Here is a 24,756-nt window from a genome sequence, read left to right on the forward strand (position 1 = left end):
TCTCTCTCTCTCTCTCTCATGCTGCATCCATCATTTTTTCTCACATATTTCTCGTCCTTACAACGAACACTGCAGTTTCCCGAGGGACTTCAACGGTCATGGCAACCCTCGCTCATTTGTCTTTTTCTGATGTAATACACCGGATTTCCATTCGTCATGTTAGCGTTTCCCAAGTTGCGTACACTTCTTTGGTGTGACGGAGTGTTTATGATAGGGCTGTAATATTCTCCTACGATTGGTAACTACCTTGTCCTACTGTCACTGTATATTTCCGTACATGGGTGTGTACGGATAGGAAATGAATCAACACTTCCCTTTATTGCGTGACTTTATTAATCGTTTTTACAGAGCCAAATTTTGGCTCTGTAAAAAAAGAAGAGCCATCCCAATAAGAATTCATATGAACAAAACAAAAGTGCAGTTTTGTCATTATCTATAATGTCGAAAGCAAATACAAGCACAGTATAGCTATAATCAGTCTTTACTAGATATTTACAAAAGTAGTCCATTGCGCAATATTTCAAGGTTACACAGGAAAACATGTCATCTTTCTGCTTCAATAGAAGTATATGCACTATTTATTTGTTGTTTTCATGTAACTAGCTCCTAGTTTTCCACTTCAACATTCCTGTTCTGTTGTGAGTGCGTTGTGGTACCAAAGATATCTATCACACACACACACACACACACACACACACACACACACACATTTTGTCATGTCCCCATGGATATGGAGACAGGACAAAATGAGCTTTAGCTCGTGCCCTGTACAATACAACTAGGTAAATACACACGGCAGTGGAAAGGATGTCCCGATAGCACAGACAAGCAGGCAAGTATGCTGTATGATCACGTTGTGTGTGTGTGTGTGTGTGTGTGTCAGAAACGAGTGATCAAGTCCTTTTCACCAATTTTTTTTTATTTGATTTATTTTTTTGTTTTTATTTATTTATTTGTTTATTTTATTTATCTATTTTTTTTTTTTTTCATCAAAATTAGATATAGGGAGAATCTGGCTTTAGTTAACCAATGGTTGTCTGTCCCTTGTTTAGCGCATGTTGATGTCTCCGGACAGGCGACGCTCCACCCATGGCGGCGGGCTGGTCTGAGGGTCCCGGTATTTTCCATCAAGGAATAGCTTCTTCCACTTGGGACCATAAGGGTACTCATAGTCCAGCAGAGATTTCTCCCACATCTCAACGCTGTAGCCAGGCACCTGCAAAAGACAGGAATTTGTATTAAACAGTGACTCGTTACTGAGTTGGTGAGGGGACGCTCGTTGACCATAGCAACAACGTCAAATTACCTAACAGTAAATTATTCACGCATTCATTGTCTTTTTCTTTCATCACATCCTCTGATTAAATTCCTCTACAACAACTACATCACTAAAGACAACTCTCTTACATCACACAAAACTACAAGCACCTAATTACACATACACCCTTAACTCAAAATAAAGAATTACCATGGCAACTCCTACACCAGCCTCAGAGTCCCCATCTGGGGAAGTGATCACAAATGTCCCCAGGTCGGACTGCTCTACTGGTATCAACCCTAAAAAGTGTCTTGAAACGCCCCCTCAACTTTTTCTTCATTAATTTCTGCAACATTCGCAGTCTTAGATCTGATTTTCAATCTGTAGAACATCACCTCTCCTATACAAAACCTCATCTTTTCCTCACTGAAACACAGGTGTCTGAGGCAACTGAGAATAGCCCCTTTTTCTGTTCCCTCCTACTTTCTCTATCCTCCTTTTCAATCCAAAGTTAAATGCTGGGTTTGTGTGGGCAACGATTTAACCTGCTCTTGTGCCCACGCTCTTGAAGCTTCCGAGTTTTCCACCATCAGCCTACGACTACAGAGTCGCTCTCAAACTAAATTTATCTGTGTTGTATACCTCTCACCTAACTCCTCTGATTATAAGAAATTCTTTGACTTCTTAACTTCCAAAGTGGAGCACATTCTGACTCTCTTTTCTTTTGCGGAGATCTCCATTCTTGGAGAATTCAATGTTCACCACCAGCTTTGCCTTTCGTCTCCTTTCACTGACCATCCTGGTGAACTAGCCTTCAACTTTGATATCCTCCATGATCTAGAGCAATTGGTGCAACACCCTACTCATATTCCTGACTGTCTTGAAGATACGCCCAACATTCTTAAACTTTTCCTAACCTCTAATCCTTCTGCTGCTGTTACCCTTTCCTTGGATGGGCTCCTCCAATCACAATTTCATGTCTGTATCTTGTTCTATCACTCCAATCCCTTCTCAGGATTCCCCTAAACGGAGATGCCTCTGGCGTTTTGCCTCTGATAGTAGGGGGGGACCTGAAAACGTATTTTGCTGATTTTCCTTAGAATGACTACTGCTTTCGTGTCAGAGACCCGTCTCTGTGCTAAGCGCATAACAGAGGTGATAGTGTCTGGCATGGAGACGTACATTCCTCACTCTTTTTCTCGACCTTAACCTTCAAAACCTTGGTTTAACACAGCCTGTTCTCGTGCTCTACATGATAGAGAGGTGGCCCACAAAAAGTACTAGAGCCTTCCATCACCAAAATCTCATGCACTTTATATTTCTCCCTGCAACCATGCCAAGTTTGTTCTCAACCTAGCCAAAAACTCCTTCATTAATAGAAAGTGTTAAAAACTTTCAAAATCTAACTCCCCTTATGACTTCTGGCACCTAGCCAAAAAACATGTAAAATAACTTTTCTTCTTCTTTCCCTCTATTTCAACCAGATGGCACTACTGCTATCACATCTCTAAAGCTGAATACTTCCCTCAAACCTTTGCTAAAAATTCTATCTTGGACGATTCAGGGCTTGTTCCTCTCTCTCTCTCCTCCATCCTCTGACTACTTCATGCTACCTTTTAGAATTCTTCGCAAAAATGTTTTCCATGCCCTCGCTGGCCTAAACCCTCGGAAGGCTTATGGACCTGATGGGGTAATGATGGGGTAATCCTATCATTCTCTTAAACTGCGCCGCTGTGCTTGCGCTTTACCTAGTCAAACTCTTTCAACTCTATCAACATCTATCCGTCTATCAACATCTATCTTTCCTTCTTGCTGGAAGTTTGCCTATATTCAGCCTGTTCCTAAAAAGGGTGACCGTTCTAATCCCTCAAACTACCGTCCTATTGCTTTAATTTCCTTCCTATCTAAAGTTTTTAATCTATCCTCAACAGGGAGATTCTTAAACACCTACCACTTCACAACCTTCTATCTGATCGCCAGTATGGGTTCCGTCAAGGCCGCTCTACTAGTGATCTTCTGGCTCTCCTTACTGAGTCTTGCTCATCCTCTTTCAGAGATTTTGGTGAAACTTTTGCTGTTGCCTTACACATATCAAAAGCTTTTCATAGTGTCTGGTACAAAGCTTTGATTTTTAAACTACCCTCCTATGGCTTCTATCCTTCTCTCTGTAACTTCATCTCAAGTTTCCTTTCTGACCGTTCTATTGCTGCTGTGGTAGGTCACTGTTCTTCTAAATATATTAAGAGTGATGTTTCTCAGGGTTCTGTCCTGGCACCCACTCTCTTCCTATTATTCATCAAGCATCTTCTAAACCAAACTTCTTGTTCTATCTACTCCTATGCTGATGATACCACCCTGAACTTTCCCATGTCTTTTTGTGGACGTCCAACGCTTCAGGAAATAAACAGTTCACATATGGAAACCAAAGAAAGCCTGACTTCTAATCTCTCTAAAATTTCTTACTGGGGCAGAGCAAACTTAGCATTGTTCATTGTCTCAAAAACTCAATTCCTCCATCTATCAACTCGACACAACCTTCCAGACAACTGTCCCTTCTTCTTCAGTGACACTCACTGTCACCCTCTTCTCCACTGAACATCCTCGGTCTGTCCTTTTCTTATAATGTAAACTGGAAACTTCACATCTTATCTCTAGCTAAAACAGCTTCTCTGAACTTAAGCATTCTGAGACGTCTCCGCCAGTTTTTCTCACCCCCAGCTGCTAACTCTGTACAAGAGCCTTATCCGTCCATGTATGGAGTATGCTTCACATGTTGGGGAGTGTTCCATTCATACCGCTCCTTTAGACAGGGTGGAATGAAAAGCTTTTCGTCTCATCAACTCCTCTCCTTTAACTGACTGTCTTTAGCCCCTTTCTCATCGCCGCAATGTTGCATCTCTTGCTATCTTCTACCGTTATTTTCAAGCCAACTGCTCTTCTGACCTTGGTAACTGCATGGCTCCCCTTCTGCCGCGGCCTCACTACACAAGACTTTCTTCTTTCTCTCACACCTATTCTGTCCAGCTCTGTAATGCAAAAGTTAACCAGTATTCTCTGTCAGTCATCCCTTTCTCTGATAAACTTTGAAACTCCCTGCCTGTTTCTGTATTTCCACCTTCCTATGACTTGAACTCCTTCAAGGTTTTCAAGACACTTATCCTTCAATTTTTGGCTACCGCTTCGGAGCCTATTCAGGGGCCGGCATCTCAGTGTTTTTTTTTTTTTTTTTTTTTATTGTTTTTTCCTTGGCCGGTGTGTGCATTTCCAAATTTTCTCCTTCAGTTGATCACCATTCCCCTTATGCCCGTCTTACCTTCGGGGCGATGTAGTGACATCTATTGATTCTTCTGGGGTTTTTGAAGTGCTCGGAGAGAATCCCCACGTACTCAATCATGCGGTCTTTGGTGGTGCCCGACACACTCACGTAATCCCACATTTGTAGGTGCTGAACCATCTCGCATAGGCCGACCCCGCCGGCGTGAGGACACACGGGAACTGCAACAAAACTGATACCTTAAGAAATCTGCTTTTACCCCTTCTCTTAAAGCAAAATGCAATCTTATAAACTACACACAAAAGGTGTGTGTGTGTGTGTGTGTGTGTGTGTGTGTGTGTGTGTGTGTGTGTGTGTGTGTGTGTGTGTGTGTGTGTGTGTGTGTGTGTGTGTGTGTGTGTGTGTGTGTGTGTGTGTGTGTGTTTACCCTAAAACAGTCTGTTGTTCCCCTCCGGAAAGAGCTTAGATCTCATAGTGACCTTTCTTGAAGTATTCCTTAGACCGCATAACGGGATAGCGTGATTATAATCCCTCGCCTTACAACCCACACTTTTTTTTTCTTTATGTAAGAGGAACACCGCCTAAGGGCAACAAAGAATTCGAAAAAAAAAAATTCCCAAAGTGAAGTACACACACACACACACACACACACACACACACACACACACACACACACACACACACACACAGACACACTGGAAGATAGGCTCAGGGCAATAATAATAATAATAATAATAATAATAATAATAATAATAATAATAATAATAATAATAATAATAATAATAACAATGAACGCTCAAAATGCCGTCCCAAACTAAACAGCAGTAGAATATCCAAGAGATGGACAATCTAGTGTCTAACGGGTCTTGTTACTCTTCTGAAACAGTTCAGATCTTAAATCAGAAAAAAAAAGTAAGGAAATGGGAAGATAATTCCAAAGTTTACCACTACATATACATATACAAAAACGTATATAAATAAATTGCATAGAGAGAGAGAGAGAGAGAGAGAGAGAGAGAGAGAGAGAGAGAGAGAGAGAGAGAGAGAGAGAGAGAGAGAGAGAGAGAGAGAGAGAGAGAGAGAGAGAACTCCCTTTCATGACTTCTTCCTTCTCCAACTGGTTTATTAATGTATCACTCTATCTGGTCCCTTCATGTCTTTCATTCTGTATAGTTTTATTTTCCCTTGACTTTAATTCCCTTACTCTATTTCTTCTTTCCCCCAAGGTCTTTTGTCTCACTCATGAACCTTCAACGTTTAAATTTGCGTTTATAAACCTCATTTCCTTCTCCATTCCCTATCTTCTGCTCATCTTTCCTCACATCTCCTTTCTCGTATTTGCTCTCAGCTTTTAGAGACAAGGTTATCTTTTCTCTTTTAACCCCAGTTTCATAACTTTTTTTCGCTTTCCTAATTTCCCTACCCATTGTGTCTTTGCCTCACCATTGAACTTTTTTGCCATGAGGTACACGGAAAGGACCTCGTTCACGCCACCCATCCTGCAAGCATCAATCTGGCAGTAGTCGATAGCACCAGCCTGCAGAAGCTGCTTGAAGATCACCCTGTTGTGACACATCTCTCCAGTCGCCACCCCAATACCGAGCGGCCTGAGAGCCTGGGAAATTGGTTTCATTAGAAAAATCAATTATACCAGTATAAAGAGCAACCAGATGAGGAAATAGACTGACCAATACATAATAACAAATGTTAAGTTATGAACGAAAATCTGATAAATATAAATTTAGTGCGAAGACAGGAGGAGGCAGTAGACACCTGCCGAAACGATAATTACTTCCAGTGAGGTCTAAAACACTGGATCAGGGAGTGCTGTGAACTTATCATTAATCCTAGTTGTGACCTAACTGAACGTTTCCCTTTGTGTCTCACAACAGAAGGAGGCAGTCACACCCTGTCCTCTAAAGACAACTCTCTTTCTTCACACAAAACTACATGCACACTCACACACTCACACATCCTTCACTCAAAATTCAAAATTATTATGGCAACTCCTACACCAGCCTTGCCCCATCTGGGGAGGGGACCACAAATGTCCACTGATCGGTGTGCTTATCTGGTATCGACCATAAGTGTCTTGACAACACTCCAACTTTTTCTTCATTAACTTCTGCAAAATTCGGGGTCTTATATCTAATTTACAATCTGTAGAACACCACATCTCCTCTACCAAACCTCATGTTTTCCTCACTGAAACACAGGTATCTGAGGCAACTGACAGTAGCCCTTTTTTCTGTTCCCTTTTACTTTCTCTACCCTCATTTTAAATCCAAAAATGGATGTTGCGTCTATGTGTGTAATGACTTAACCTGCTCTCGTGCTTAAGTTCTTCAATCTTCCACGTTTTTCACCATCTGGGTGTAACTACAGAGTCACTCTCAAACTAAATTTATCTGTGCTGTATAGCTCTCACCTAACTTCTCTATGACTACAAGAAATTCTTTGACACTTAACTTCCAAGGTGAAGCACATTCTGACTCTCTTCCCTTTTCCTGAGATCTCTATTCTTGGAAATTTCAATGTTCACCACTAGCTTTGGCTTTCCTCTCCCTTCATTGAACATCCTGGTGAACCAGCCTTTAAATTTGCTATCCTCCACGACCTAGAGCAACTGGTGCAACACCCTACTCGTATTCCTGAGGGTCTTGGGGATACGCCCAACATTCTTGACCTTTACCTAACCTCTAATCCTTCTGCTTTTGCTGTTACCCTATCTTCTCCGTTGGGCTCCTCCGATCACAATCTCATATCTGTATCTTGATCTATCGCTCTAATCCCCCCTCAGGATCACCCAAAGCGGTGGTATTTTGGCTCTGGTAATTAAGGAGACCTGAGGAGGTATTATGATGATTTTCCTTGGAATGACTACTGTTTCCATGTCAGAGATCCGTCTCTATATGATGAGCGCATAACAGAGGTGATAGTGACTGGCATGGAGCTGTACATTCCTTTCTTTCTCTTGACCTTAACCTTTCAAACCTAGGTTTAACACAACATGTTCTCTTGCTATACATGACAGAGAGCTGGTCCACAAAAAGTACTAGAGCCTTCCATCACCTGAATTTCTTGCACTTTATGTTTCTGCCCGGAATCATGCCAAGTCTGTTCTCCAACTAGCCAAAAACGCCTTCATTAATAAAGTGTCAAAATCTTTCAAGACCTAACTCCCCTCGTGACTTCTGGTACTTAGTGAAAACATCTCCAATAATAACCTTGCTTCTTTGTTCCGATGGTACCACTGCCATCTCATCTATTTCTAAAGCTGAACTCTTTGCTCAGATCTTTGCTAAAATTTTTTTTACCATACCTTGGATGATTCAGGGCTTATTCCTCCCTCTCCTCCACCCTTTGACAACTTCATGCTACCCATTAAGATTCTTCATAGTGATGTTTTCCATACCCTTGCTGGTCTAAACCCTCGGAAGGCTTATGGACCTGATGGGATCCCTCCTATTGTTCTCTGGAACTGTGCCTCCATGCTTGTACCTTGCCTAGTTAAACTCTTTCAACTCTGTCTGTCAACATTTACCTTTCCTTCGTGTTGGAAGTCTGCTTACATTCAGTCTGCTCCTAAAAAGGGTGACTGTTCTAATCCCTCAAACTATCGTCCTATTGTTTTAACTTCCTGCCTAGCTCAAGTAATGATTTATTAATCTATCCTCAACAGGAAGATTCTTAAACATCTATCACTTCATAACCTGCTATCTGATCTGGCTTTCCTTACTGAGTCTTGGTCATCCTCTTTCAGAGATTTTGGTGAAACTTTTGCTGTTGCCTTAAACATATCAAAAGCTTTTGATAGTGTCTGGCTTTGATTTCCAAACTACCCTCCTATGGCTTCTATCTTTCACTCTGTAACTTCATCTCAAGTTTCCTTTCTGACAGTTCTATTGCTACTGTGGTTGACGGTCACTGTTCTTCTCTTTAATATATTAACACTGGTGTTCCCCAGGGTTCTGTCTTGTCATCCACTCTCTTCTTATTATTAATCAATGATCTTCTAAACCAAATTTTTTGTTCTATCCACTCTTACGGTGATGATACCACCCTGCATTTATTCACGTTTTTCAAAGACGTGAAACCCTTCAGGAAGTAAATAGTTCATGCAGGGAAGCCACAGAACGCCTGACTTCCGAGCTCTCGAAAATTTCTGATTACGACAGAACAAACTTAGTATAGTTCAGTACCTCAAAAACTCAATTCCTCCATCTATTAGCTCGATACAACCTCCAAGACAACTATCCCCTCCCCTTCAATGACACTCAACTGCCCCCCTTTTCTATACTAAACATCATCGGTCTGTCCTTTACTTATAATCTAAACTGGAAACTCATCTTATCTCTAGTTAGAGCAGCTGCTATGAAGTTAGGTGTTCCGAGTAGTCTCCGCCAGTTTTCCTCAGCCCCACAGCTGCCAACTCTGTACAGGGACCTTATCTGTCCATGTATGAAGACTCAGGCGCGCGGTGCAACAACGACGTAACCGAGAAATGGAAGTTTCGAGAAAAACGCGCTCAAAGTTAAACACTGATTGCGCACAATAGGATACCCTTAAATAAGTAAGTATTATACATCATTTGAAAGGTCTTGGGTAGTTCTGTTTGGGGATGTAGGTTTCGAAGTGATAGGTGACGATTTTGGGTGGATGACTTACGCGTTAATTAACGCGTATACCGTAGGTAATAGTTTTTTTTCCCGATATTGTTTTCATTTGTTAATAATGTGTTAGAGCCTATTACACATAGTATTAGGTGAAAGTTTCATGAAGATTGGTACATAAATAAATTTTTTATGAATTTTTTTTTTTATTTAGTATGCTCCATATGTATAGCGGAGTGGACGGAGGGGGATGGGGGGGAAGAGTGGATTCCACTTATACCGCTATTCTGGACAAGGTGAAAGCAAAAGCTTTTTGTCTTATCAATTCCTCTCCTATAACTGACTATTTTAAGCCTCTTTTTCATCGCCGCAATGCTGCATCTCTTGCTGTTTTCTACCGCTATATTCATGCTAACTGCTCTTCTGATCTTGCTAACTGCATGCCTCCCTTCCTCCCGCTGCCTCGCTGTACAAGGCTTTCTTCTTCCTCTTTCCCTATTCTTTCCACCTCTCTAATGAAAGAGTTAACCAGTATTTTCACAGTAACTTATCCCTCTGGTAAATTCTGGAACTCCCTGCTTTTTTTGTACTTCCTCCTTATGACTTGAAGTCTTTCAAGAGGGAAGTTTCAAGACACTTATCCTTCAATTTTCGATGATTCTTTTGATTATCTCTTTAAGATTGCCACATCAGTGGATTTTTCCCCTCTTTTTTTCTTTCTTTCTTTTGGCCAATAACCCTCTTATATAAAAAAGAAAAAAAATGTGTTTATAATACATCACAGAATTAGACAGAAAAATCTTATATCATACATATAAGAACATTTAATTGGTAAACTAGAACAAAGCTGACCTTGGCAATGGTAGTGTGACCCAAGACGTCGTCAGGACTTGTGGGCTCTTCAATCCACAAGGGTTTGTAGGGTGCCAACTCCTTCATCCACTCGATGGCTTGATCCACATCCCACTTCTGGTTGGCATCCACCATCTGAAATAAAAAAGACAGTATGTAAGGTGAGGGAAACCAGAAATTTCTAATCACTCGTAGTTCCTGTCCACTGCTTGTGCTTCTCACAAATGTTCTCCCAACTCTCAAGACGGACCCATGGATCATGACCCATCACAGAACAGGTCAATAATGTTGAGTCTTCCTGCCATCGATCGTCGCAACCATCACTAAATTTATTTCACAAATTTATTTCAAGTTGTCTGAAATTAATTGTTCTTCTGTTCCTGTTCTGTTCACCTCCCTAATACAATGTATAACCAGTATTCTCAGTCTTTTATCCCTTTTATTCGTAAACTCTGGAACCCTTTGTTAGCTTCAGTATTTCTTCGTATCTATGGCTTAAACTCTTTCAAGAGGGAGGTTTCATTACATTTCCTACGATGATAGATCCTTTATTAACTTATCCTCTTTGGGGATTGGCATCTTTAGTCTCATATTAAAAAGAAGATAAATTGTTTTACATCCATGGCTGTGACAAAAAAATAAATAAAACACCAAGTGTTTTCATCACATGGATTGGCGTAAATCACTTCACAATAATGTACTACAAATTTTCCTTATTTCACTACACTTCAGTCTGTACTCAGGTACTTGAATAGTGACGTATATTCGGTTGAGAAAATTACTCACAAAAAAAAAAAATAAAAAAAAAAAAAAAAAAAAATATATATATATATATATATATATATATATATATATATATATATATATATATATATATATATATATATATATATATATATATATATATATATATATATATATATATAATGAAAAATTACACAGAAAGTAAATTAATAATTTGCGAATAGTATGAGAACAAGTATCAAAGGTGGCTTTAGGCAGATATGTAAAAATGCTAAAGGGGAAGGATGACGTGAATAGAGGGGTAGTGAAGATTCAGAAGGGTTGCTGAATAAGAAAAGCAAGCGAATGGCAGAGGCAGCTGAGATACGTGAAGAGTTGAAAGTATGGAAATTAGATTAAAGAATACAGAACGCTGAAAAGCATAGGAAATGAGCCGTGGAAAATCAAATGGAAATATGGAACGACTGTGTGGTAAAAATGTTATTCAGGTTTACTGTATGCCGGAATGAAGTAGAACGCCAAAATTATTATTATACATCAGTAACGGAGATAAAAAGAGAACAGGAATGTGTGTGTGTGTGTGTGTGTGTGTGTGTGTGTGTGTGTGTGTGTGTGTGTGTGTGTGTGTGTGTGTGTGTGTGTGTGTGTGTGTGTGTGTGTGTGTGTGTGTGTGTGTGTGTGTGTGTGTGTGTGTGTGTGTGTGTGAGTGTGTGTGTGACACAGAGAGAGAGAGAGAGAGAGAGAGAGAGAGAGAGAGAGAGAGAATGTAACCATTTGATCGATCCAGTGTTTGGGCTGAAATCGTTGTGTAAAAATGTGAGCATAAGATGTCTTCGGAGAACAAATATGAGAAAAATCCATATAATATCGTAACATTTTGAGATAAGATAAATAAAAAAAAAAATAAAAAAACGCATAGGCAGATTTAAAGTCCGCAGAGACAAATGAAAATACCTTCAAGGAAAGATCATTTTCGATAATGATGTGATGTCTGCATGTTCATGTATGTTTTGGTGAACGTAATGGCGAGGAAAGGAAAAACGCAGGCCTCTAGGAGCAGTATTTCCCAACTTGCAGGAAATTTATCTCCTGGTAGGAATTTTAGTATTCCAAGGAAGAAATCTATTGAGGGAAATAAAAATAACTAGCTACTGGCCGACAGGAAAAAAAAAAATCATAGAATGTGGCAGTTGTGACTATGTACGATAATTTTGATCGAAATTTCATAATTCTGTTTTGAGGGTTTTTACATTTCTTTGTCACCCTATGAAGGAGCTAATCCGAACAGGTGAACCAGCTGAAGGGATAAAAGAGAAAAAAGATTGGGAACCACTACTCTAAGAGCTTATGGTCTATTGAAAAATTTATGTAAATGACAACACCATTCAGTTGTAAGCAGTAAGCGAAAACTAATGATTTATGAATGTGTGTGGGAGAGAAGAAAGCCAAAAAATACGTAAAAAAAAAAAAAAAAGATAATACAATATACTGGGAGTTTAAAAAAATCATGGCTTATAAAATATTAAAGGAAAACAACAGGTTACATTTTTCTTCATTCAGGAGGGTGAAAATATTGAAATCGAGTCGAGAGAGTTGGAATCATGTATTTTATTTGAAAGTGACCTGCCGCTACCATTCGAGATCTTGAGTCTTGAAAAGCTGCTGAAATACAGTGACGGATGCTCTGCTGCACCCTGACTGTGTGAAGGCGTAAAGGTGAAGGTGTAGAGGAAGGCAGGCATGGTATAACAACACACACAGACACCCATTCATCCACATACATACGCACATAATAGAGAGAGAGAGAGAGAGAGAGAGAGAGAGAGAGAGAGAGAGAGAGAGAGAGAGAGAGAGAGAGAGAGAGAGAGAGAGAGAGAGAGAGAGAGAGAGAGTGAGAGAATGTGTGTATGTGTGGGTGGGTGGGTCTGTGTGTGTTCTTATAACATGCCTGCCTTCCTCTACACTGATGTTATCGATTGTTTAAAGACGACCTTGCATGCTTCGCCTAACAACCCAAGTGTCAACAACGTGCTGACCTTGAACTCAGTGAGAACAAAATTCTAATCATTCTTCCATTTGTTCTTGATAGTGTAGTGTTTGGATGCTGTATATTTGGAACTTTTTTTTCTTCATTCGCTTTCAGATTTGTATATCTGACCTCTGCTACCTATCGTGAACACACACACACACACACACACAAGAAGAGGAGGCCTCGTTGCACAAGACTTTCTTCCTTCTCTCACCCCTATTCTGTCCACCTCTCCAATGCAAGAGTTAACCAGTATTTTCAGTCATTCATCCCTTCCTCTGATAAATTCTGGAACTCCATGCCTACTTCTGCATTTCCACCCTCCTATGACTTGAACTCCTTCAAGAGGGAGGTTTCAAGACACTTACCCTTCAATTTTTTATCACCGCTTCGGACCCTGTTCGGGGACCGGCATTTCAGTGGGCTTTTTTTTTTTTTTTTGTTGCCCTTGGCCGGTGTCCTTCCTACATAAAAAAAAAAAAAATATATATATATATATATATATATATATATATATATATATATATATATATATATATATATATATATATATATATATATATATATATATATATATTATATATATATATTTTTTTTTATATATTTATTTATTTATTTATATATATTTATTTTATATATATTTTTTTTTTTTTGTTGCTCTTGGCCGGTGTCCTTCCTACATAAAAAAAAAAAAATATATATATATATATATATATATATATATATATATATATATATATATATATATATATATATATATATATATATATATATATATATATATATATATATATATATATATATATATATATATATATATATATGACTCACAGATAGACGAATAAACGGATGCTGGATGGAATATACGTATAAATATAGACAGAACACGCTTTACCCTCATCACTCTGCTCAATAAGCTATTACGTAGGTAGTCTGGTGACTTGCTTCTTCCCCTTATACCGCCCCGTTACCACGCAGATCATTGCCATCAGCTGAAATTGCCTCACCACAATCTTTATTTTGAAATGGATCTTTCTGTATTCATCAGCATCCCTGCCATCGCTCATCTTCATCAGTGCAATTCCCTCTTCAAAATTCAACCTTGCCCTTCAACTCACCAGTGTTCTCTCGTCGCCTATGATTTTGCGTACAATCTTGCATCTCCGTTTGTCGTCTTCAAGGTCTTGCCCCACCTTGATTTTGAAGTGCCTCCAGCCTTGCGACATGAATCCTTTCAGCAACTGTTCGATCTTCTCCTCACTGTAGCCCAGCCAACCTGCCGAGGAGCACGAAAAGAGTAATTTTCTCTATACTACTTATAAACGTTGCACTGATGGTATGGTATGTCTTGTGAGTCAACATCCAAGGATCGGATCTTCTTCTCTTCAAAGCAGCTACCCATTTACATCATCTTTGAATATTTATTACAGATCATATCATGGTTCTTTCAATCTATTCCACGTATTCAAAACTTTTTTCTTATAAGGTAGAACTTAAGTCAAAAATAAAAGTAAAAGGAAAAATAAGAATCGAACCATAAGCCGGAAAAAAAAGTAAAAAAAAAAAAGTCAGTCACAGAGCAAGCTCTGGAAAATACGGTAGTCGGTAGTTTGTCACTTGTGCGATATTATTCTGCTCAGGTGTCAACACGTGACACAGACTGCACTATAACCACTCTCATGTTTGAACACAGAGTAGAAATTATTTGATGGCCTAGCTGCAATTTCAGCTTCACCACACAACTCTCCTATGATCACTCTTATGTATATATATATATATATGTTTTTTTTTTTTTTTTTTTTTTTTTTTTTTTTTTTTTTGCATCCTCCCCAAACTATTTATCCATCGTTTCATGTCTCAAAACTTGTTTAGCTCTATTCATGGTAAAATTCTACGCACATTCGTTGTTCGTTTCTCTCTCTCTCTCTCTCTCTCTCTCTCTCTCTCTCTCTCTCTCTCTCTCTCTCTCTCTCTCTCTCTCTCTCTCTCTCTCTCTCTCTCTCTCTTTACAGGCAAAGACGCCCGGCAGCTGAGAATAGAGACGAGTACATCATAGTCAGGAAAATGTACCATCGTGTTGTAGTGAAGTAGTGGACTGTTAACAGAAAACGTAACACCATTCTCGATGGTTTTAGAACACATGAAACCTACATTTTTTATAGCTTCCTCATGTTGCAATATAACTTTAGCTTACTTGCTTGTATATACCATTTTTCTTGTCTCTTTCCTCCTCTCCTTTTATTGCAACAAAATACATGAGCATGTAGTCCTTCACGAGTATCACGCCACGAGCTGCAGCATCAAAGCGCACTCACCCTCCATAATCTGCGTCACGGAGTTTGTGTTTAGTGGCTTAAGTTTTAGTGCAGCGTCCTCCAGTGTGGTTAGTTCCTCCTTAGAATGCGAAGGTCAGAAAGTCAGGAAGATTTTTACCATCCACAAAGGCATCAATATAGCAGACGGGAGAGAGAGGCAACGACGTAGAAAGGAATTATTCAAAAGGTTAAAAGTGGTCTCCTCGATGTTACTGACTATGGATATTAAACATATGGATGTTATATATGGATATATGGATATTAAATAAAAAAGATAAAAAATGCTGCCATTGTTTGTTATTCCCATGCTCTCCACTGGTAGCACTCCTGCTTCTGGTGGTGGTGTTGTAGTGTAACAGTAATGGCAATAATAATAATAATGATAATAATAATAATAATAATAGTAATAATAATAATAATAATAATAATAATAATGATAATTATTATTATTATTATTATCATTATTATTATTATTATTATTATTATTATTAAACAATAATAATGATAATTATTATCATTATTATCATTATAATAATAATAATAATAATAATAATAATAATAATAATAATAATAATAACTACTACTACTACTACTACTACTACTACTACTGCTACTACTACTACTACTACTACTACTACTACTACTGTTGCTGCTGCTGCTGCTGCTGCTTGTGCTGGTGGGAGGGACACACGCCCACACCCTTCCCGCCCACGGTACCCCATCAGAGACTCCTGAGAAAGGTTAGGGTACATGGGATAGATGGGAAGGTGTTAGGCTGGATAAGGTCATAGCTAAGAGACAGGCGACAGAGTTGTAGTAAACGGCTCTAAATCCGAGTGGGGTCATGTAGTTTGTGGGGTGCCACAGGGAACAGTATTGAAGCTGTTAAATTTACATTCTTTAGAGAGACGTAGGTTAAAAAGGGACCTGATAGAAGTCTTTAAGTGGTATAAGGGTTATAATAAGAGGGACGTAAGCAAAATTCTTAGGATCAGCAACCAGGACAGAACAAGAAATAATGGGTTCAAGCTTGAAGATTTATAAAGGTTTTAGAAAGAGATAGGAAGAAATTGGTTCTCAAATAGAGTGGTAGATGAATGGAACGGACTCAGTAATCATGTTATTAGTGCTAAGACATTAGGGAGCTTTAAGAGAAGATTAGACAGATTTATGGATGGGGATGATAGGTGGAAATAGGTAAGTATATTTCATACATGGACTGCCATGTGTAAGTAAGCCTGGTGGCTTATTACAGCTTCCCTTATTTCTTATGTTCTTATGTTCATATTCCATGGCGCGCTTTTCCCCTAAGACCTGATGCCAGCTTCCGGACACCTTGCATATCACCATGTGGAGTGAGCTCAACCCACACCCTTTGTCTTCCGAACGCAAGCCCTGACCTTGACCTGACCCGGACAGTCTCCGTCCAGCCATGCTGGTGGACATGCCCAGTCACGTCCACCGAGGCCTCGCAGGTGGACGTGCAACCCGCTGCAACTTCACTTCATTATTTACTTCTGTATAGTTTTATTACATCAATATATGGCAGCTGATTTTTACAACTGTTTTTCTTTGGTCACCTATACTCAATACTGGAACCAGATTTAACTAGTACATAAAAATGGTGATCGCGGTGGATGAGTCGACGCCCAGTTCTCCTGGCCCACTATCCTTCCTGCTCATCACCAGCTACTCCAGCTACCTTCATCGCCTCTGGGTAACCTGCTAAGTCGTCACCGACGCATTTCTGCTAAGCCGTCAACGACGCAAATTGCTACACTACTACATGTCTACGGTGCTTTCTTCAAGCTGCTTTTAGGGCCTCTTTCAAGCTTTTTATGCCAAGCCTGCCTTGCCAGCTTGTGCCTGTACGACTTCAAGCCGTCAACAACGCCATCCCTGTTTCAAGTCTGGACTTTTTTAAGCTGTCACCGACACAACTCGACTGCTTTGCTGATGATCCCGTCGTTCTAAGACTTTGGATCTCGTGCTGTCAGTGTTCACATCTGCAAGTTTTGGTGTTCCTGTCCATGTGGTCTTTACTGCTCATGGATTCCAGTGCATATCTGCCACGATCCACCACACGAAGATTTTATTGCTATCATGTGCATTATCAGTGCAGTGTTATGATTTTTGATGTACATTTTTATTTTGCAATTTATGTGGCATAGAAACGCCTTGTTCTCTTGTTTTATGGCCTCTAGTGTTGTCTAGTTTTTCTTGGCCTGTGATTCACTTGTGTGAGTTTTGTGTTTGGCCACTGCGCTCTCTTTTCCGACGTCTTTGGTAAGTGAGTTTTGTGATTCGCCATTGTGTACTAATTTTTCTGACGTCTTCGTTCTGTGAGCCTTGCGATTGGCTCTAGTGCATACATCATGTATCTTACACAGATAAGTGCATCGTTATTATGAGAATTATGTGCTTCATTGCCCTTGCATTACCCCATATGTTTTGTAGGCATGAGGGCATGCCTAGAAGCGTGGCCGAGCATTGTGCTGGTGTGGGGACACACGCCTACACCCTTGCCGCCGACATTCCATGGCGCGCCTTTCCCCTAAGACCTAACGCCAACCTCCTGCCACCTTGCCTATCACCATATGGAGTGTATGGAGTGAGGTCAACCCTCACCCTCTGTCATCCGGACGCCAGCCCTGGCCGTGATCTGACCCGGCCAGCAACCACCTCTACATGGTGCTGGTGGTGGTGATGGTGCCTCCTCCTCCTATAAGGAGGAGGCAGTAGACACCTGCCGAAACGATAATTACTCCCAGTGAGGTCTAAAGCACTGTTCAGGGGGTGCTGTGAACTCATCATTAACCCTAGCTGTGACCTCACTGAATGTTTCCCTTTGTGTCTCACAACACAAGGGGGCAGTCACAGCCTGGCCTCTAAAGACAACTCTCTTCCTTGATACAAAACTACAAGCACCTAATAACACACACACCCTTCACTCAAAAATTTCAAAATTATCATGGCGATTCCTACACCAGCCTTGGAGTCCCGATCTGGGGAGGGGACCATAAATGTCCCCAGGTCGGACTGCCTTTCTCTCGACGATCCTAAGTGTCTTGACACCCCCCTCAACTTTTTCTTCATTAACTTCTGAAACATTCGCGGTCTAAGATCTAATTTTCAATCTGTAGGACACCACCTCTCCTCTTCTAAACCTTATCTTCTTTTCCTCACTGAAACTCAGGTGTCTGAGGCAACTGAGAGTAGCCCCTTTTCTGTTCCCGCCTACTTTCTCTATCCTCATTTTCGATCCAAAGCTGGATGTTGCGTTTATGTGCACAATGACTTAACCTGCTCTCGTGCCCACGTTTTTGAATTTTCCGAGTTTTCCACCATCTGGCTACAACTACAGAGTCACTCTCAAACTAAATTTATCTGTGCTCTATACCACTCACCTAACTCCTCTGACTATAAGAAATTCCTTGACTACTTAACTTCCAAAGTGGAGCACATTCTGACCCTCTTCCTTTTTGCAGAGATCCCCATTCTTGGAGACTTCAATATTCACCACCAGCTTTGGCTTTCCTCTCCCTTCACTGACCATCCTGGTGAACTAGCCTTCAACTTTGCTATTCTCCACGACCTAGAGCAATTGGTGCAACACCTTACTCGTATTCCTGACCGTCTTGGAGATACCCCCAACATTCTCGACCTTTTCCTGACCTCTAATCCTTCTGCTTATGCTGTCACCGTTTCTTCTCCGCTGGGTTCCTCCGATCACAATCTCATATCTGTATCTTGTCCTATCACTCCAATCCCTCCTCAGGATCCCCTGTAAGCGAAGGTGCCTCTGGCGTTTTGCCTCTGCTAGTTGGGGGGACCTGAGAGGATATTTTGCTGATTTTCCTTGGAATGACTACTTCTTCCATGTCAGAGACCCGTCTTTGTGTGCTGAGTGCATTACAGGTGATAGTGCCTGGCATGGAGGCGTACATTCCTCACTTTTTTCTCGAAACCTAAACCTAAACCTCAACCTTCCAAACCTTGGTTTAACACAGCTTGCTCTCGTGCTATACATGATAGAGAGGTGGCCCACAAAAGGTACTTAAGCCTTCCATCACCAGAATCTCATGCACTTTATATTTCTGCCCGGAACCATGCCAAGTCTGTTCTCCAACTAGCCAAAAAGTCCTTCATTAACAGAAAGTGTCAAAGCCTTTCAAGATCTAACTCCCCTCGTGACTTCTGGCATCTAGCCAAAAATATCTCCAATAACTTTGCTTCTTCTTCTTTCCCTCCTTTATTTCAACCAAATGGCACCACTGCTATCACATCTATTTCTAAAGCTAAGCTCTTCGCTCAAACCTTTGCTAAAAACTCTACCTTGGACGATTCTGGGGTTGTTCCTCCCTCTCCTCCACCCTCTGACTACTTCATGCTACCTATTAAAATTCTTCGCAATGATGTTTTCCATGCCCTTGCTGGCCTAAACCCTTGGAAGGCTTATGGACCTGACGGGGTCCCTTCTATTGTTCTCCGAAACTCTGCCTCCATGCTTGCACCTTGCCTAGTCAAACTCTTTCAGCTCTGTCTGTCAACAACTACCTTTCCTTCTTGCTGGAAGTTTGCCTACATTCAGCCTGTTCCTAAAAAGGGTGACCATTCTAATCTCTCAAACTACCGTCCCATTGCTTTAATTTCCTGCCCATCTAAAGTTTTTGAATCTATCCTCAACAGTAAGATTCTTAAACATCTATCACTTCACAACCTTCTATCTGATCGCCAGTATGGGTTCCGTCAAGGCCGCTCTACTAGTGATCTTCTGGCTTTCCTTACTGAGTCTTGGTCATCAGATTTGGGTGAAACTTTTGTTGTTGCCTTGGACATATCAAAAGCTTTTGATAGAGTTTGGCACAAAGCTCTGATTTCCAAACTACCCTCCTATGGCTTCTATCCTTCTCTCTGTAACTTCATCTCAAGTTTCCTTTCTGACCGTTCTATTGCTGCTGTGATAGACGGTCACTGTTCTTCTAAATCTATTAACAGTGGTGTTCCTCAGGATTCTGTCCTGTCACCCACTCTCTTCTTATTATTCATTAATGATCTTCTAAACCAAACTTCTTGTCCTATCCACTCCTACGCTGCAGTTTCCTACGTCTTTTCATAGACGACATTTCACGCAGGGAAGCCACAGAACGCCTGACTTCTGATCTTTCTAAAATTTCTGATTGGGGCAGAGCAAACTTGGTATTGTTCAATGCCTCAAAAACTCAATTCCTCCATCTATCAACTCAACACAACCTTCCAGACAACTATCCCCTCTTCTTCAATGACACTCAACTGTCCCCCTCTTTTACACTGAACATCCTCGGTCTGTCCTTTACGTTTAATCTTAACTGGAAACTTCACATCTCATCTCGAGCTTAAACAGCTTCTATGAAGTTAGGTGTTCTGAGACGTCTCCGCCAGTTTTTCCCACCCCCCCAGCTGCTAACTCTGTACAAGGGCCTTATCCGTCCATGTATGGGGTATGCTTCACATGTTGGGGGGGGGGTTCCACTCATACTGCTCTTCTAGATAGGGTGGAATCAAAGCTTTTCGTCTCATCAACTTCTCTTCTTTAACTGACTGTCTTCAGCCTCTCTCTCACCGCCGCTTTGTTACATCTCTAGCTGTCTTCTACCGCTATTTTCATGTTAACTGCTCTTCTGATCTTGCTAACTGATGCCTCCCCTCTTCCTGCGGCCTCGCTGCACAAGACTTTCTTCTTTCTCTCACCCCTATTCTGTTCACCTCTCTAACGCAAGAGTTAACCATTATTCTCAATCATTCATCCCTTTCTCTGGTAAACTCTGGAACTCCCTGCCTGCTTCTGTATTTCCACCTTCCTATGACTTGAATTCCTTCAAGAGGGAGGTTTCAAGACACTTATCCATCAATTTTTGACTACTTCTTTGACCCTTTTATGAGACTGGCATTTCAGTGGGCATTTTTTTTTATTGGATTTTTGTTGCCCTTGGCCAGGGTCCCTCGTACATAAAAAAAAAAAGTAGTAGTAGTAGTAGTAGTAGTAGTAGTAGTAGTAGTAGTAGTAGTAGTAGTAGTAGTAGTAGTAATAGTAGTAGTAGTAGTAGTAGTAGTAGTAGTAGTAGTAGTCGTAGTAGTAGTAGTAGTTGTTGTTGTTGTTGTTGTTGTTGTTGTTGTTGTTGTTGTTGTTGTTGTTGTTGTTGTTGTAGTTGTTGTTGTTGTTGCTGTGTTGCTCTTATTGTTGTAGCAATGGTGTTGTTGTATCATCTTTATTTTCACCTCAATGATGTAGATAGATAGATAGATGTTTAATTATCATCATTATCACTATTATCATGATCATTATCATGTTAATTACTTCTTCTAACTACTTCTTCTTCTAAGCAGCACATACATTATCAATCCGATGGTGAACGAGTAACTGCCAATCTGTAAACAAATGACGGCTCAAGAGCTCAATGGAGCGCGTTGAACTTCGCATCGTAACATTTTTCACAATTTGATTCACATAGCGCATATGGTCATAGAACATTTTCTGCTTGGATCTGAACCACACAATGTTCCGCTCACAATCACCGATAATGAGCATAATGTTACTGAAAATGCATTCTAATGATGTTCACAATTGCTCCGCTTCACTTAAGCAACTGTCATTGCAGTTTACTTAGATTTAGTGATGATCGAGCCGAAACTGAAATGGGACTGTTGGCAATGTATATTGGTTTCAGTACGAGCAGATTTTTTTTTTTTTTTTTTTATGTAGGAGGGCCACTGGCAAAAAGGCAACAAAACTGCAATGAAAAAAAAAGGTCCACTGAAATGCCTGTCCCAGAACACAGTCGAAAGCGGTAGTAAAAAATCACAGGATGTGTCTTGAAACTTCCCTCAAGTCATAATAAGGAGGAAATACAGAAGCAGGCAGGGAGTTCCAGCGTTTACAAGAGAAATGGATGAATGATTGAGAATACTGGTTAACTCTTGGACAGAACAGAGATTAGAGAAAGAAGAAAGTCTTGTGGTGCAAGGCCGCAGGAGGAAGAGACACATGCAGTTAGCATGATCAGAAGAGCAATTGGCATGAATACAGCAGTAAAGGACAGCAAGAGGTGCAATATTGCGGCGATGAGAAAAAGGCTGAAGACAATCAGTTAGAGGGGAGGTGAATAAGGTGAAAGGGTGAATAAGGTGAAAAGCTTCTGATTCCACCCTGTCTAAAAGAGCAGTATGAGTGAAACCTGCCATACATGTGAAGCATACTCCGTACATGGACGGATAAGGTCCCAGTACAGGGTTAGCAGCTCAGGGTATTAGAAAAACTGGTGGAGACGACTCAGAATGCCCAACTAATAAAAGTTGCTTCAGCTAGAGATAAGATGTGAAGTTTCCAGTTTCGATTATAAGTAAAGGACAGACCAAGGATGTTCATTGTAGAAGAAGGGGGCAGTTGAGTGTCAATGAAGAAGAAGGGATAGTTGTCTGGAACGTTGTGTCAAGTTGATAGATGGAGAGGTTGAATTTTTAGGCACTGAACAATACCAAGTTTGCTCTACCCTAATAGGAAATTTTAGAGAGATCAAAAGTCAAGCGTTATGTGGCTTCCCTGTGTGAACTGTTTACTTCCTGAAGGGTTGGACACCTACGAAAAGACGTGGAAAAGTGCAGGGTGGTATCATCACTATAGGAGTGGATAGGACAAGAAGTTTGGCTTAGAATATCATTGATGAATAATAGAAAGAGAGTGGGTGACAGAACAGATTCCTGAGGAACATCACTGTTTAAAGATTTAGGAGAACAGTGACCGTCTACCACAGCAGCAATACCATGGTCAGAAGGGAAACTTGAGATGAAGTTACAGAAGCAAGGATAGAAGCCGTTGAAAGAGTTTAACTAGGCACATTTTTGGAGAATAATAGGAAGGACCCCATCAGGTTCATAAGCTACTGGAGGGTTTAGGCCAGCGAGTGCATGGAATCATTACTACGAAGCATCGTAATGGATAGCATGAAGTAGTCAGAGGGTGGAGGAGAGGGAAGAACAAGCCCTGAATCACCCAACGTAGAGTTTTTAGCAAAGGTTGGAGCGAACAGTTCAGCTTTAGAAATGGATAAGATAGCAATGGTGCCATGAAGTTGAAATAAAGGAGGGAAAGATAAAGAAGCAAAATTAATGGAGGTGTTTTTGGGTAGATGCCAGAAGTCACGAGGGGAGTTTGATCTTAAAAGATTTTGACACTTTCTATTAATGAAGGAGTTTTTGGCAAGTTGGAGAACAGGCCTGGCATGATTCTAGGCAGATTCAGGTAATGGAAGGCTCAAGTACTTTTTGTGAGCCACCTCTTTATCACGATTACCACGAGGACAGGCTATGGTAAACCAAGGTTTGGATGGTTTAGGTCGAGACAAAGAGTGAGGAATGTACACCTCCATACCAGACACTATCACCTCTGTTATGACATCATCACACAGAGACGGGTCTCTAACACGGAAGCAGTAGTCACTCCAAGGAAAATCAGCATAATACCTTCTCATGTCCCCCCAGTTAGCAGACACAAAGCGCCAGAGGCACCTCCGCTTTGGGAGATCCTGAGGAAATATTCGAGCTATAAGACAAGATACATATAAGATATTGTGATCGGAGGAGCCCAACAGAGAAGATAGAGTAACGGAATAAGCAGGATTAGAAATTAGGAAAAGGTCAAGAATGTTAGGTGTATCCCCAAGACGCTCAGGAATACGAGTAGGGTGTTGCACCAGTTGCTCTAGGTCGTGAAGGATAGCAAAGTTAAAGGCTATTTCTTTTTTTTTTTTTTTTTATGTAAGAGTGACACTGGCCAAGGGCAACAAAAATCCAATAAATAAAAAAAGCCCACTGAGATGCCAGTCCCAGAAAAGGGTCCAAAGCGGTAGTCAAAAATTGAAGGATAAGTGTTCTTCAGTGAAAGAAGTTGTTGTGCAAGCGAGTTTGTTGATGAGAAAGGAAAGGACCAGGAGGTCAGGACGACGACCAAGACAAGGTCTAAGTTAGTGAATTCCTTGTATGATCGGTGTTGAGGTACTGTTGATGTAAGAAGAGGAAGGATGCTTTTTCCCACAGCTTGCACCATAACGTAAATGTCAGGGTTTTTTACACTAACGTAATTGCTCTCCCACCACGTGCCATTGTCTAGTTCAGGTATTGATTACATTGAATTGTCAGTCAGCCAATCAGGTGAAGAGACTTATCTGCTATCTGCTATGGAGAAAGATCGTGTGCACAACTCTAACCCCTTCACCGCTGAGAAAGAGGCCACCGGTTACGAACTCTGTTGGGTGACGCTGGGAGGGACTACGTGAGTTTACGTAATATGTGAATTTCGGACGAAGCCTGACAGTGGGAGTGTTACTGCCAAGCAGGTGAAAGAAGTTGTTGTGCAAGTGAGTTTGTTAATGAGAAAGGAAAGGATCTGGAGGCCAGGGCGAGGACCAAGACGAGGCCTAAGTCAGCGAATTCCTTGTACGATCGGTGCTGAGGTATTGTTGATGTAAGGAGAGGAAGGATGCTTGTTATGACATGAGACTAAGATGAGGTCGGCTTTATCGCTGTCGCTAATGGATAACGATGGACAGGTTAGGAACCCAGGCAGTAACTGAGGACGATAGGGACACTTTGCTGAGAACATTCATGCAGGGAGGACGTGTGTTGGTGCACAGACA

General features: G+C 40.8%; 1 protein-coding gene across 3 annotated transcripts in view; it reads right to left on the reverse strand.

Moving 5' to 3' along the window:
* Positions 1 to 310: 310 nt before the first annotated feature.
* LOC135102781 (mitochondrial enolase superfamily member 1-like) overlaps positions 311 to 24,756 on the reverse strand; it is a 51,992-nt gene continuing 27,546 nt past the window's right edge. For all 3 annotated transcript variants that reach the window (XM_064008286.1, XM_064008285.1, XM_064008287.1), the window contains exons 7-11: positions 13,889 to 14,046; positions 9,998 to 10,132; positions 5,976 to 6,147; positions 4,572 to 4,753; positions 311 to 1,216 (exon numbers count right to left, since the gene is read on the reverse strand). In XM_064008286.1, the coding sequence (XP_063864356.1) occupies positions 1,049 to 1,216; positions 4,572 to 4,753; positions 5,976 to 6,147; positions 9,998 to 10,132; positions 13,889 to 14,046 (815 nt within the window). In that variant the 3' untranslated portion in view covers positions 311 to 1,048. The remainder of the gene's footprint in view (positions 1,217 to 4,571; positions 4,754 to 5,975; positions 6,148 to 9,997; positions 10,133 to 13,888; positions 14,047 to 24,756) is intronic.

Source organism: Scylla paramamosain, chromosome 8 (genome assembly GCF_035594125.1).
Source record: "Scylla paramamosain isolate STU-SP2022 chromosome 8, ASM3559412v1, whole genome shotgun sequence".
Taxonomy (NCBI): domain Eukaryota; kingdom Metazoa; phylum Arthropoda; class Malacostraca; order Decapoda; family Portunidae; genus Scylla; species Scylla paramamosain.